General features: G+C 38.6%; 1 protein-coding gene across 3 annotated transcripts in view; it reads left to right on the top strand.

Moving 5' to 3' along the window:
- szrd1 (SUZ RNA binding domain containing 1) overlaps window positions 1-11,841 on the top strand; it is a 34,499-nt gene extending 22,658 nt beyond the window's left edge. The window contains exons 2-4 of one of the 3 annotated variants that reach the window (XM_028807942.2): window positions 1,845-1,894; window positions 7,652-7,906; window positions 8,472-11,841. In XM_028807942.2, coding sequence (XP_028663775.1) covers window positions 1,845-1,894; window positions 7,652-7,906; window positions 8,472-8,577 — 411 coding nt within the window. In that variant the 3' untranslated portion in view covers window positions 8,578-11,841. Of the gene's footprint in view, window positions 1-1,844; window positions 1,899-7,651; window positions 7,907-8,471 lie in introns of all 3 variants that reach the window. The other 2 variants (XM_051930765.1, XM_051930766.1) reach the window with 2 other exon arrangements.
- The last annotated feature ends 1,980 nt before the right edge of the window (window positions 11,842-13,821 follow it).

The following is a 13,821-nucleotide window of genomic DNA, read 5'->3' as shown; positions in this document are numbered from 1 at the left end:
TCCATTTTCTAATAATTGCTCCCACCGTTGATTTCGTCACACCAAGCTGCTTACCTATTGCACCCACAGTTGATTTCTTCACACCAAGCTGCTTACCTATTGCAGATTCAGTCTTCCCAGCCTGGTGCAGGTCTACAATTTTGTTTCTGGTGTCCTTTGACAGCTCTTTGGTCTTGGCCATAGTGGAGTTTGGAGTGTGACTGTTTGAGGTTGTGGACAGGTGTCTTTTATATTGATAACGAGTTCAAACAGGAGCCATTAATACAGGTAACGAGTGGAGGACAGAGGAGCCTCTAACTGAAGAAGTTACAGGTCTGTGAGAGCCAGAAATCTTGCTTGTTTGTAAGTGACCAAATACTTATTTTCCACCATAATTTACAAATAAATTCTTTAAAATCAGACAATGTGATTTTCTGGATTTTTTTCTCATTTTTGTCTCTCATAGTTGAGGTATACCTATGATGAAAATTACAGGCCCCTCTCATCTTTTTAAGTGGGAGAACTTGCATAATTGGTGGCTGACTAAATACTTTTTTGCCCCACTGTAGATGGGACTGTCACAGGAAAGTGATTAAAAATAACTAAAGGGTGGAAAAAAGTAATATATTTTTGTACGATAATGAATTCAGATTAGACTTTTTTTTGTGGATGTGTTTGGTTTTCAAAATAGGTATGCGGTGGAGGGGGGAGATTGTTTATTTAATTTTGGCTTTTCAGTTATTTTTAAAATCTTTAAGAAACAATATTTATTTTTATAACTTGAATTCAAGTTATTCAACTCATTTTACATTTCAGGTTTGTAGGGTCAGGCACCGTTTCTGTACTATCTTTAAAATACACGTTTTTTTTTTTTCTTCCCCTCATTAAGCACTCTCCACATTTTTAAGAAACTGACTGGGTAATCGAAAACAAAACAAAGTCTTAGCTGTTAAATAAACACCAAAGTATTGACCTAAAACATAACATGTAGCACAAACCAGAAAGTAATTTGCAATTGAGATAAATAAAATAAAAACCTGCAGTACTTTAATTAAAAAAATGTTAATAAAGAAACTATCTGGGTATAGATCAGTCCTTGAGAATTTAATGGTACACAAAAGAAACCATTCGGCTGTGTTCAGGGCTGTGATGCTGATTTGTGCAGCTCAGAGACCGATTGTAATTATAGCACATATCCTGCTTTTTCTGTTTTGAGGTCATTTCCACATTAATATGAAAGTCTGTTTTGCCAAATGTACATAAAGCCTGTAATAACAATAATAAATTTCCTGTTCTTTTTCTAACACCCACATATTTTAGTGTAGTTTGAAAGGAAATTACGAATAACTGAGAAACATTGACTGCAAGACAGCAGACCAATCCCTCTGTAGAATGCCATTCCATTGCATGTCTCACTCATATAAAGGCAGTTCCGACATCTCAATTGGCCTAATGTGTCTTAAGTGTGCCCACAGAATGCTGAGAGCTGATTTTGTATGGGAAGAAGATACAAAACACCAACTTAATATGGGCTAGAGATCTAATCCAGGACTGTCAAGCTCTGAAGCTATATTCCTAGTACTACTTTACCTAACAGATACATTCATTCTCAAACCTGCTTAATTAATTTTATGATCACAGCAAGCCTATTCTAGTAACACATGTCTCTTCTGCTCTAACATTCACTTTGTTACTTAGTGATGACATAAAAATTTATACAGTATTTTGTTTATGCATTCTTCTATGGAAATTATGTGTGTAGTCATTTCTGACTCATCACGTAAAAGAAAGTAAATCATGCCTTAGGTCTGCCAGCGAAGTGCAGTGATATTTTAAAATGTTACTTTCTTTTGCTTTAATTCCAGGAAATAGAGCGACGTCTTGAAGAAAAACTAAGAATTACACAAAAAGAGAGGCAAGTAAAGGATCATTCTCTTTATTAAATGTACACATTAACAGTTCAGGTTATGTGGCCTTCATCATACCAAACAGAAATATTGTTAAAAAATGATTTATAGTCCTTAAAGTTTTTCTTTCTTGTTCTTATTTCTATCACTTTGTAATAATGGTGGTAGGTATTTTTTAGCATAAATTCTACTTGGAAAGACTAATTTCTGTCTGTACATCTAATACAGGGGTCCCCAGCTCCAGTCCTGGAGGGCCTGAGTGGCTGCAGGTTTTCAGTCTAACCTTTTTCTTAATTAGTGACCTGTTTTTGCTGCTAATGAACTTCTTTTGAATTAATTTTAATTGACTTGTGTTTTTAAGATTTGTTCCCTTGAATTTCTTCATCGTTCCTCTGGATTGCTTCATTTCTCTCCTTAAATGGCACCCAAACAGATATGAAATGTGAAGTGAGTGAGCCAACAAAGTCAGGGCCTCACACTCCAACCAATTTCACTCCAACCATCTTAATTAGGTGCTGAGTCTTGTTGTTAATTAAACTCATTCTTTAATTCCGTGGCTTGCTGCTGCTTTCATTGTGCAATGGCATACTTTTTCCAAAATTGTTGATTTTCTCTTTTCTAAGAGCACACTGTTAAAATGCTTTGATGACCTGAGCAGATCAATATTCCTGAGACCTTCACCTTTATTTATTTTCAGATATTTTATGATGGGCAGTTTGCTGGTCATGTTTTGGTTCATTTTGTATCTCATTATTGCATGGCAGCTAATTAATGAAAAAGAACCAATTAAAGGGTTAATTCAAAAGAAGTTAATTAGGAGCAAAAATGGGTCACTAATTAAGAAAAGGGTTATAATGAAAACCTGCAGCCACTGTGGCCCTCCAAGACCGGAGTTGAGGACCCGTGATCTAATGTGTGGGCTGTCTTTTTAAAATTTTTACTCTTCTAGTCAAATATTGAGACAGCAGTGTTGTTTGAGGCATACTTGTGCACATAATTCCTTTGTTGCCACAGAGTGCTCTGGCTGTTAATTCTTCCAGATGTTGTAGGAGTGTACAGAAGTTTGGAGTTTGTAAAGTCTTAGAGGACAGCAACTCAGAAGTCCCAGAGTATAGTAGTTTTTTTTTTTGTAACTTCAGGATAACGTTGGTTTTGATAAAATAAAACAATCCAACTCAGCCTAAGAGTTTTGCCCCTGATTTTCTAGATATGGCTATAAACAAAGAACTTTCTAAGGCTTTTCTTCCAGAAAAGCCAAGAAATACTTTCTCATGCCCAAGAATGAAAGTAAGAACAAGCAGTGCATAAAAAAGGAAAAGTGAGCACTGCAACATAATAATCAAAAATGAAAATGTGTTGTATTTGAGAGAATAACATTTTATAAGAATACTAATTATAGGAATGCAAATTGAATACACATACCACTGTGATGAACTGAATTTTATTAATCTTCACTGCAGCCTACAATAGATCAAGTGATTCTGTAGCACTTTGTGAATGAAAGTAAAAGTTAATTGGTTAAAATTGCTCTTATACAAGTACAATGTTTTCAAACAAGTACTCATTTCAAGATGAGACCAGCAGTCGTGTTTGGCATATACAATGACGCAGTCTAACTAAACTTCCATTTGCCCTAACAATATCAAATAGTCGTGGAAACCGATGAGTGCTCGACTGGAAGTACAATGTATATAATATAGCTGTGAGGATTAAGGCGTTGCAGGTGTTAAAAACCTTACAACAAAACAGAGACTTGTCTGTCTGATGTCTCATGGTTTACAAAACATGATATTAAAAAAAAAAAAACACGGCCAGGAATACAGATGAACTCACTGTACTCCTAAACCCTTTTGAATTTTCATAAACTCTGTTGAGCAGCATCTTATTAGCAGTCAGAAAAAGGGACAATCTAACAATACTTTGGAAGTGTGAATTTGTGCTAAAAAGTCATCACGCAGATGCATAATTTGACATTACCAGAGAAAGCCAGTTGTGTTAATTGACATACTTGACAATGAGATCAGAAACTATAGTGTATAGGTTTGATATCCCCTCTGTCTAGAAGTCGTTTAATGTGAAACTGCCTTAAAAAGAATTAACTCCATCAATTCTTTTTGAATTGAGAGTAACAACTATCACTATGTTTTAGGAACTCTGTTCACATTGTTCAAAATTTAAATGTTCAGAGGGAAGTTGCATAACACAGAAGCATTAGTAAATAATCTTCAGAAGCAGAGATTAAGTCAGGTGACTGATATAAGTCTTACTACATGGCAAGAGCCTAATGATGTGTTATTGATTACTTACAGTGCCATGAAAATGTTTTTGTCACCTTCCTGGTTTACACCATTTTTGCTTACCTATAACATGTAATTGTTTCTGATCTCCAAACAAATTGAGTAAATATAATACACATATTTTAAATGATTGTTTTGATTTAGTGAAGGATAAAAAGTTCACCAACATATATAACATTCAATTAACCAATGAACCAATATAACTGGTTAAATTAGACTAGACAAGGGGGCTTCACTCGCCTACCCCTGGCGTTTCGAACCCATGCCCGCTGGGCAGCCACGTGTGAGGATGACGCACGTTTAAAACGGAGCGTTCGCCCGTGTCACTCTGGGGCGCCCCACTGTTAATACGGAGCTCCGGCCGTACTATTATGCAGTGCATTGTGGACCACTGCGGACCCCGTAGTGTTTCCCGTTTCAGTTTGTATCTCAGTCAGTCGAGCTTTTGTTTTTGAAGCTTTTGAATTCCGGTCTTCATTATCTGTAACCTGCTGTCCATGTGTTTGGCCCCCTTGTTTAACCTGTTTATGACGTTTTACTTTGCTTTCTACTCTGTCTTTCATTTCTGATCTCGCTTTATTCTGCTTTTGTTTCAAATGACACCTGGTTCGTGTTGAATATATTTTCCCTTTTTCGAGTAATAATTTTCATTTGTTTGTGATACTGTGATGTTTATCGTACTGTTAATAATGCATCACTGTAATGTGATTCACCTATGCTGTATAGTTTGGACGTGTGAGGATGACAAATGTTTAATACGGAGCGTTCGCCCGTGTCACTCTGGGTCTCCCCACTGTTACTACGAAGCTCTTTCCGAACTATTATGCGGTGCATTATGGAGCACTGCGGACTTTGTAATGTTTCCCGTTTCACTTCGTATCACGTTTAGTCGAGCTCTTTTTTTTTGGAGCAGTGCCTGCCTGGTCTGCGGCATTTCAGACGCACGTTGTAGGCGCTTGCGTTCATTAATTATATCCAGGCAGGCGCGTGTTTGTATCTCGGTAACTCGAGCTGTGTCGTGTTGAATCCGTGCCTGCTTTGCCTACGCAGTTTGAGACGCACGTTGTAGGCGTCCACGTTCATTAGATCTGTCCACGCGGGCTCGGTGTCGAAGCTGTGTTCGTTGTTGAGCTGTTTGGTTTTGGAGCCGAGACAGTTTTGCTTCCGCGGTTTCAGACGCGTGTCCGAACCATCTCGGGTTTGATGTATGAACCTTTGTGGACTCCGTAGTGTGTCCCGTTTCACTCTGGGGCGGGGCGTTGACTCCTCTTGTTTTACTATGTCTCCTCCTGCGCCTTCACCACGCATTAGTGCCACTCACAATATTGCGGCGATGCCTGCGCCTTCCGTATTATGTCGGTTTTTACCATGCTGTGTAGGCGCCTTTGCCTTTTGTACTTTACCGCGCTTTCCGACGCACGATGTAGGCACCTGCACCTTCCGGGTCCGCCTCCGCTGTGTTGTGTGGACGTTTAACTGTCGTTGTTTCTGCCTTTATATTCTGTCCCTCGCTGTGCATGTGTTTCGTGTCTAGGTTTTTTTGAAGTTGTTGCATTCCAGTTTTCATCATCTGTAACCCGCTCTCCATGTGTTCGTCCCCGTTCTTTAATCCCTTTATAAAGTTTTACTTTGTTTCCTACTCTGTGTTTTATTTCTGACCTCGGTTTATCCTGCTTGCGGCATGTCAGGCGGTTCGTAGTCTCTCTCGTTTTACTCTGGGGAGGGGGGCTTTGTTCTGTAACCTGCTCTCCATGTGTTTGTCCCTGTTCTTTAACCTCTTTATGACGTTTTACTTTGTTTCCTACTCTGACGGTTCGTAGTCTCTCCCGTTTTGCTCTGGTGCGGGGGCAAGGGGGGGCTGGGGGGGGGCTTTGTGTGGCGCTTGCGCACTATGTCTTTTGCGTCCACGGCAGGTCCCTGTGTCCATATCCGGTTTACCATTCTCGTTTAGTAATATGGATACTCCCAAGCTTGATTGCTGACATTCCTACTGAATCTAAAAATCACTTAAATAGAACCATTCCAGCAATGTGAAGTAAGCTGCAAGGTTTCAACTAGCAGCACACCATGCCACCATCAAGTATGTCAGTCTGGAAGGAGTTACAAAGCAGTCTGTAAAAAAAAAAAAAAAAAAACCCTGGGACTCCAGTGAACTTCCGTGAGACCCATAATCTCCAAATGGATAAAACTTAGAGCAGTGGTAAGTCTGCCCTGGAGTGGCTGGCCTAGCAAAACTATTTCAAGAGTGCATAGAAACATCCGGGAAATCACTGAAGAACCCAAACAAACATCTAAGGATCTGCATGCCTCTCTTGGCTCGATTAATGTCAGCATTCATGATTCCACCATTGGAAAGACATGGACATGGCATGCGAGGGGAGAATTGCAAGACAAAAACCATTACAAAACAAGAGGAACATAAAGGTGCGTGTAACATTTGTCAAAAAATACCTTGAATACCCCCAAAAAACTTTTGAAGTGTTTTCCTGTAGACTGATGAGTCAAAAGAGGAATGTTTTTTGAAGACATGGTTGCAGTTACATCTGGTGTAAAGCTAGCACAGCTTTTTACAATAAGAACATCATGCATACAGACAAATGTGGTGGTGGTAGAGAGATGATGTGTAGATGCTTTGTTGCTTTTGGGCCTAGGCAACTCAAAGTACTGAAGGAGAATGTCCTGTCATCAATCTGTTATCTGAAGCGCAACTGCAGTTGGGTAATGTAGTAGTAAAATGATCCAAAGCAAAACAGCAGGTCCACCTCTTAATGGCTAGAAAACATAATTGACATTTTGGAGTGGCCTAGTCAAAGTCTTGAGATATTGTGGCGGGACATTAAATGGGCAATTCATTGTCAAAAAAGTGGCTCAATTAAAACAATTCTGTAGCAATATCAAAAACGGATCTCCTGTTATTGTGAGTGATTGCAGTTGTTACTGCTTAAGGTGGCACAACCATGTGTTAATTGTTTTTGGGGGCCATTTAGTTTGTCACATAAGTGATATTGGTCATTGTGCACTTTTTTCCTTCGTTAAATCAAATGATCATTTATAAACTGTGTTTACTCAGGTTGTCTTTTGTACTACACTAAATTTGTTTGGAGGTCAGAAACAATTACATGTTAGGAATAAGCAAAAATAGAGGAAATCAGGAACGGGGCAAATACTTTTTAATGGCACTGTTCTTGTTAAAGTGTATTTGGTTTTGTTTCATATTTCACTTTTCTAATATTACATAGAAAGGCAAGTTGTACTTTATTGTCAAAGGAATATTCAGTGCGTTCATACACATTTAGCATGTTGCCTGAATCATTCTCTTTCTCTGTTTAAAAGAAAGAAGTGAGGTTGGCATATTTTCAGGTGGGGTTCTGCACTTTGCATGCCTCCATGCAGTTTTTAAAAAAAAAAAAAAAAAAATCAAATTGTAAAATTGAGTACTCTCTCTAATAGAAGCTGCTTTTATTCTAGAAAGCTAAGATCACCACTGAGGACCCCCATTGTGATTCAGGACGATTCTCTTCCTGCTGCTCCTCCCCCACAAATTCGAATTCTTAAGAGACCATCACACAACGGGTCATTGGGTACCCCTAGTCCTGCCCAGCGCCCCGTGGCTCCTGTCAAAACCTTGGCTCAGAGGGAAGCTGAATATGCAGAGGCTCGCCGTCGAATCCTTGGCAGTGCAAGTCCTGAAGAGGAGTCAGATAAGCCCATAGTGGCAGACAGGTACATTATTATTATTTTTTTTTTTTTAAGTGAGGTATTTATCTATGGGAGGAAGCAGTGTTCCATCAGTTGTAGTTTCCCCCAATGTTAGTTAGACCTCATCTTAGTTATTGTGCAAATGCATTCTTTCTGTAGTTTGCATAGTTACGGTTTACCCCAGAACATGTCAGTTAGAGTGAGTGAGCATATGCATTAATACATTTGACTGGTGTCACATTCATGGTTGGTTCCTCCCATGTTGGTTTAGCTGTAGTAGTAGCATGCACTAGAAAAAACAGGATAAAAAAAATGGGAGAGTAGATAGATATACTTTTCAGTTTATTTGCCCCATCATTAAGTGGTATACTAAGAGCCTGGATGTCTTTGACATAATGTGGAAGTACTCTAAAAGTGAAGATGCATCTATCCAGTTTTTGAATGCTCCATTAGTAAAAATGGGTGGAATTTTACTTATCTTTTAGTTTCTTTATTGTTTGTTGCTCCTACATTATTGTCTACTGGGTGTCTGTTTTCTTGAGTAAAGGGAATTCAGACATTCTTTTTTTTTTTTCTTTCTTTTTATCAGGCCAATTCGTGTTGGCATTCACACAGACGACATCAGGCCACCTAATAATGTAATCAGGCAGCCAACGGGTCCTGATGGCACACAGGGATTCCGGCAGCGAAGATAGAGTTTTGGGGTGGGCATATGCACCCCTGGATTTGAAGAACTTTTTGGCCTGGAGGAAGAGGAGGTGGGCCGGAGAGGAAAAGGGGGGTACCCCACTTCTACCTCCACCCTCAAAATCACAGGGGGTGGAGTTGGGCAGAGGGTAGGGGGAGCCTGTACCGGCCCAAGCACCTTGATGACGCAGCAGCCGCCTCTTCGCTACTCCACTCACTGTGACCTTCACCCCCCCTTCCCTCTTGCACTGTGCCGCCACTGATTCCCTCTCTGCACCTGGCACACTGTGACTGGCACACTAATGTAACTATGTGCATTGCCGCCGGTGAGAGGAATGACTTGGGTTTGTGAACCAGAGAACAAGAAGCAGGTGCCAGCTTTTCCCAGCAATAATAATGATCACCACCTCAATGTCCATTACTATCATACTGTATGTTTCCCATTCGTGTGAGCAGGTTTCTGTCCTGTTCAGTCTGTATCAGTATCTGTTAGTTCCTGTTATCAGTAACATTATCTTTTAATTTTTATTTTTCATTCTTCTATTAATGTAATGTTGCATTTTTAAAATAGGAAACAAATGGCAAATATGGTGTTTGTAAATATGTGAAGACCATTAATGAGTAGAGGTACTCAGATGATAAAGAGCTAAGTGCAGATCGAAGGAAATCCTGCATCATTGCTCTTTAGGTATGTACTGCCACAAAGTCCTTCTTTTGTGAGTTTTTTTTCCTCTCCCCTTTTCTTTAGGGGGAAATGATATTTCAGCAGAGAATATCTTGTATCTTGCTCTACTAGTTTAAGGGTATTTTTAGACAAAACTGTCTTTTAGCCCTGCCATATGGTGCAAGCATGTCTGCTGATGTTAGGTCTGGTCTTAGCCCATGATTGTGGGGACAATTATTAATCCCACAGCAAAGGAATTGGAGTTTTTGTAAAAGGGAAGTATAAAGTTTCACTTAATGTTTGTTGAGGCAGTTGGCGAGAAGTGTATAATCTGGTACTGCTATAGGTAAAATAGCTCATCTAAAGATTGTTAGGTCCAGAAGGAAATAAAAAAGAAAACAGGCTTTGAAAAGCAAGATTTACCCTGGACAAGCACAGGACAGTGGATTTGTTCAAAATTACTTGCTTTTGGGTGCCATTTTACTGCAGGGTAGCCGCCTTAGTGATATTGTTTAATATAATGCATCTTTATGAGGAAGTGGTTGGTGGAATTCACAGAAAAAAGTATTATTTTTTTAATGTTCTTAATGACTCATTATTATTGATTTTTAATATTGAAAACTCAGTGCTGCACATGCACATTGATAATTCTACCTTTGGAGTAAAGCAAACAGTTTCCTGGCAAATAAAGGATTTTACTATATAGCTCTGCCAGAAGAGTAATTCTTAACTGAAAATAATAAGCCTTGGTCGTATAGAATTATAATCTCCAGTATCAAAAATTGCACCTTGTCAAAGAACAGCCAGTATGGAGAGTGAAATTTTTGCCCAAGGTTTTTTATTTGAAGACGTCTGGGTCTTTAGCAGTGGAGCAGCGGCACATCAGCAGATCATTTATAAAAATAAAAAATAAAAAAAACTGACAGCGTCCATGTTGATATATAGTACCACACATAACACTGTCCTGTTAATATTCAGATACTGCACTTGCCATACATTGAACTTTATTTGAGGTTTCTAGATGAATTGTTTAGTTGATTGTTAAGCAGTTCAGTTTAATTAGTAAGTCCATATTTGACAGGTATTTCCAGCTGGATACAGTCACTTCATTTTGCAATGGTGCTACATATGAAAGGTTATCTACCTAACGGTTGTCAATAAGCTTGTGAGCTCAAACAATGATGATCTGGATTCCAGCTGTCTATAGTATCATGGCCATACTTCCTATTGCCACATGGAGTGTGAATACCTAGTAAGATTTTGGGTGCCATTCTATAGAAGTAACATCTTGTTTTTGATTCTATATGTTTGTCTAAATAAGAAAGTAATAGTAATATAAAATAAGTGGTATTTTATTCAGAAAGCTTTAAAAAAATCTTAAAATTGCCCAACTGCACCTTTTTTCCATTTTGGGGCTTTCATGTGGTCTAGTTTCTGGGTTTATGCACTTTTTTTCTTTTTGTACTGTTTTTGTCTGCTCAGCAAACCCTTTTCATAAATCTTGTATCAATCACTTGTGATGTTTTTTATACAGCATTTGGATGTTCTGTCCACATCCTTGAAGTAGGACAAACTTTCAGCAGTGTCAGTCTGTGTAATGTCCTGTATGGGTTATATCCAGGGTTTGTGGGCAGTCTAAAACCACTATAAAAAATAATTGGTAAAAGTAAAGAATTGTGATGATTTAGAGTCCACAAGCCCATCCATCCAATGCATTTTGTGTATGTGTGTATCTGTATAGACCATTCACACTACAAAATGTAAATTACAAGTCAGTTGAGTGGGCCATGATTAAATGTTGAAAAAAATAAAATAAAAATCATCAGCCGGGGCTGAGCCAGGCAAAGAAGACTTTTAAGATGTTCTAGTGCAGCTTTTTTGTTTTTGTTTTGGTGTGTGTGAAACTTGGAGCAGCATTGTAAAATTCCCAGTAGTGAAGCCGCACGACTGCAGGACTATGTTGTCTTGATAAAACAATGAATGTAGTCTGTTAAAAAGCCATGATTTTTACCAGGATCGCCTTAAATAAAATCTCCAGTGTCCTGGAGGTACCATGAGTTCTCCCAGTCAACTGTTGTGTTTCTGTGTTTTGATTTTTGTGTAATTTCTGTGAAGACTTGGCAGCAATAAAAAAAAAAAAACTATAATTTGTATGTGCTGACAAAATAAATTTTAGACAATCTGAATGAACATTAATGTTTACTGCCCAAGGGATGTATGAAGTTATGTTGTATTTTCCAATACTAGAGGAATTTAAAGTTATTTTTAAAAAATTGGCATAGGCATACTGTTTAAATCAAATGTACTAATTTAACCTAAGACCACCTTAACCTTCTGCCCACCAGCCATTCTCTTGAGTAAAAAAAGCTGTTGCTGCAAGACTTTGTCTTCTGTGTTGCTCACCTGGCTGGGCCCCTGTGAGCATTCTTGCTGATATGCAGATAACACTTTTAGAATATCTTCTGTTTTGGATGAACAGAAAGAGGATGCTTGTTATCCTTAGGTGCAGCAATTGTTACAGAGCTGTTCAGATGATGGTTAAAACATGTAAATGCTGTATTTGTGGAGGGTTTGAGAGGGGAAAAAAATAAATGAAGAAAAAAAAATGGTTCTGGATCTTTCTGTCTCTTGTATGAGTTTTGGTCAGGTATACATTTTATTGTAATCTAAAAACACCTGATTTTGTTTCCTAGAGTAAATCCTGCATTCTGTATTTATTCTGCAAATGGTCAAAAGCTGCCTGGTAACATTACATGAAAGGTAAGAAAAACAATGAATACATTCAAAACGAAATAATTTTTTCATTTGCTGTGTTCTAAAAATAATGCACAATTAAATGATTTCTTTGACAGGGTACAGCATTTTGGTGATTGCTGCCTCCAGTAGTTTTAGTTTTTGAACACGATATTGTGAAATTATATATTATGTGGAAATGGTGGCTTTATTCATAACTGTTGACATGCTGTTTTGTAGAGACCCTTATTCATGCAGTATTTTCAACAGATCGTTTTCTAATTGTATGTGTTTTTTTTTTTTTCCCCCATTACGCTGGCCTAATAACCGTTACAAGCTGACAAAAACGTACACATTTGTAACTGCCATAAAGGTTCCAAAATGACATGTAGTAAAGTGTCCTGATTGATTTACATTTATCAGCCATTCAGGTGTTTTAATATTACAGTTCAATCAGAATGTATCAAGACCCCATCACTTTTTATGCGTTTTCCTGTGTTGCATCGTTTTGCTAAAATTATTTAAATTCATAGTCCATGATGACCAAGTGAAAACAGGATTTAAGAAATTAGTGCAGATTTCTTAACAATGTAAAACTTAAATGTCCCATTATCACAGGATGACCAGGCCGTGGTGGACAATATACCTAGGACATGGGACACCAACCTACTGTTTACAAAGAATGCCCAGGAGTCTTTTCTGACCACAGAGAGTCAGACCTCTCTTTTACATCTCATCCAAAGGATAGCGCCATTTTTACAGTACAGTGTCCCCATCACTGCACTGGGTCATTGGGATTCACACACAAAACACAGGGAAGTATGGTTATCTCTGTACTTGGCTCTGTTCAGCTTTCCCTCAACCCAACGACATGATCCTTCCAGCACCATGCTTTTCACCACTGGAATGGTGTGGCACAGGTGAAGAGCTGTGCTTGGTTTCCTTCAGACATAATGTTTCGAATGAAGGCCAAACAATTCAATCTTGGTCTCATCAGACCAGATAATCTTGTTTTTTCACAATCTGGATGTGTTTTAGGTACCTTTTCTCAAACTCCAAGCAGGTTTTCATATGCCTTTTAATGAGGAGAGGCTTCTGTCTGGCCACTCTTATCATAAAACCCAGACTGGCGAAGTGTTTCTGTAATTGTGGTCCTTCATCTCCACAAAGGTTCTATGGAGCTCATGCAGGTTGCCCATCTTACCATGGCCCTTCTCCCCCAATTGCTCAGTTTGGCAGGTTGGCCAGCTCTAGGAAGAGTCATTCTGTTTAAGAATTAAGATCACTGTGCACTTGGTACAAACTTCAGTGCTACAGAATGTTTTTGCACCTTTATCCAGATCTGTGTCTCAAAGCTCTGCAGGTCACTCCTTCAACCTCATGGCTTGGTTTTTGGTCAACTGTCGGACCATGTCCAATCAATTGAAATAACCACAGGCGAAGTCCAAACAAGGTGTTGAAACATCTCAACAATGATCAACAAAATGAGATGCACCTGAGCCATATTTTAAAAGTCATAACAAAGGGACTGAGTACTTGTGTCAGTGTGGTATTTCAGTTTACTTTTTGTAAATGTACAAATATTTCTAATATCCTGTTTTTGCTTTGTCATTCTTGAGTATTGAGTGTTGCTTGATGAGGTGCAACATAAAAAAGTGAAGGGGTCTAAATACTTTCCGATGCACTGTAAGTACACCCCTAACTTTATCACTACCTCAAATACCTCAAAATTAGAATTTGGTGCACCAGATGACATGCTAATTATCAGACCATCATTAGGGAGGCTCTTTTCTGAACCTGTCATATTTAAGCCCCAGACATTTGGATTGGTTTACTCTTTGTTGTTAAGGTGTGT

The sequence above is a fragment of the Erpetoichthys calabaricus genome, chromosome 8 (assembly GCF_900747795.2).
Source record: "Erpetoichthys calabaricus chromosome 8, fErpCal1.3, whole genome shotgun sequence".
Taxonomy (NCBI): domain Eukaryota; kingdom Metazoa; phylum Chordata; class Cladistia; order Polypteriformes; family Polypteridae; genus Erpetoichthys; species Erpetoichthys calabaricus.
This window is presented reverse-complemented; position numbering and strand designations above follow the sequence as displayed.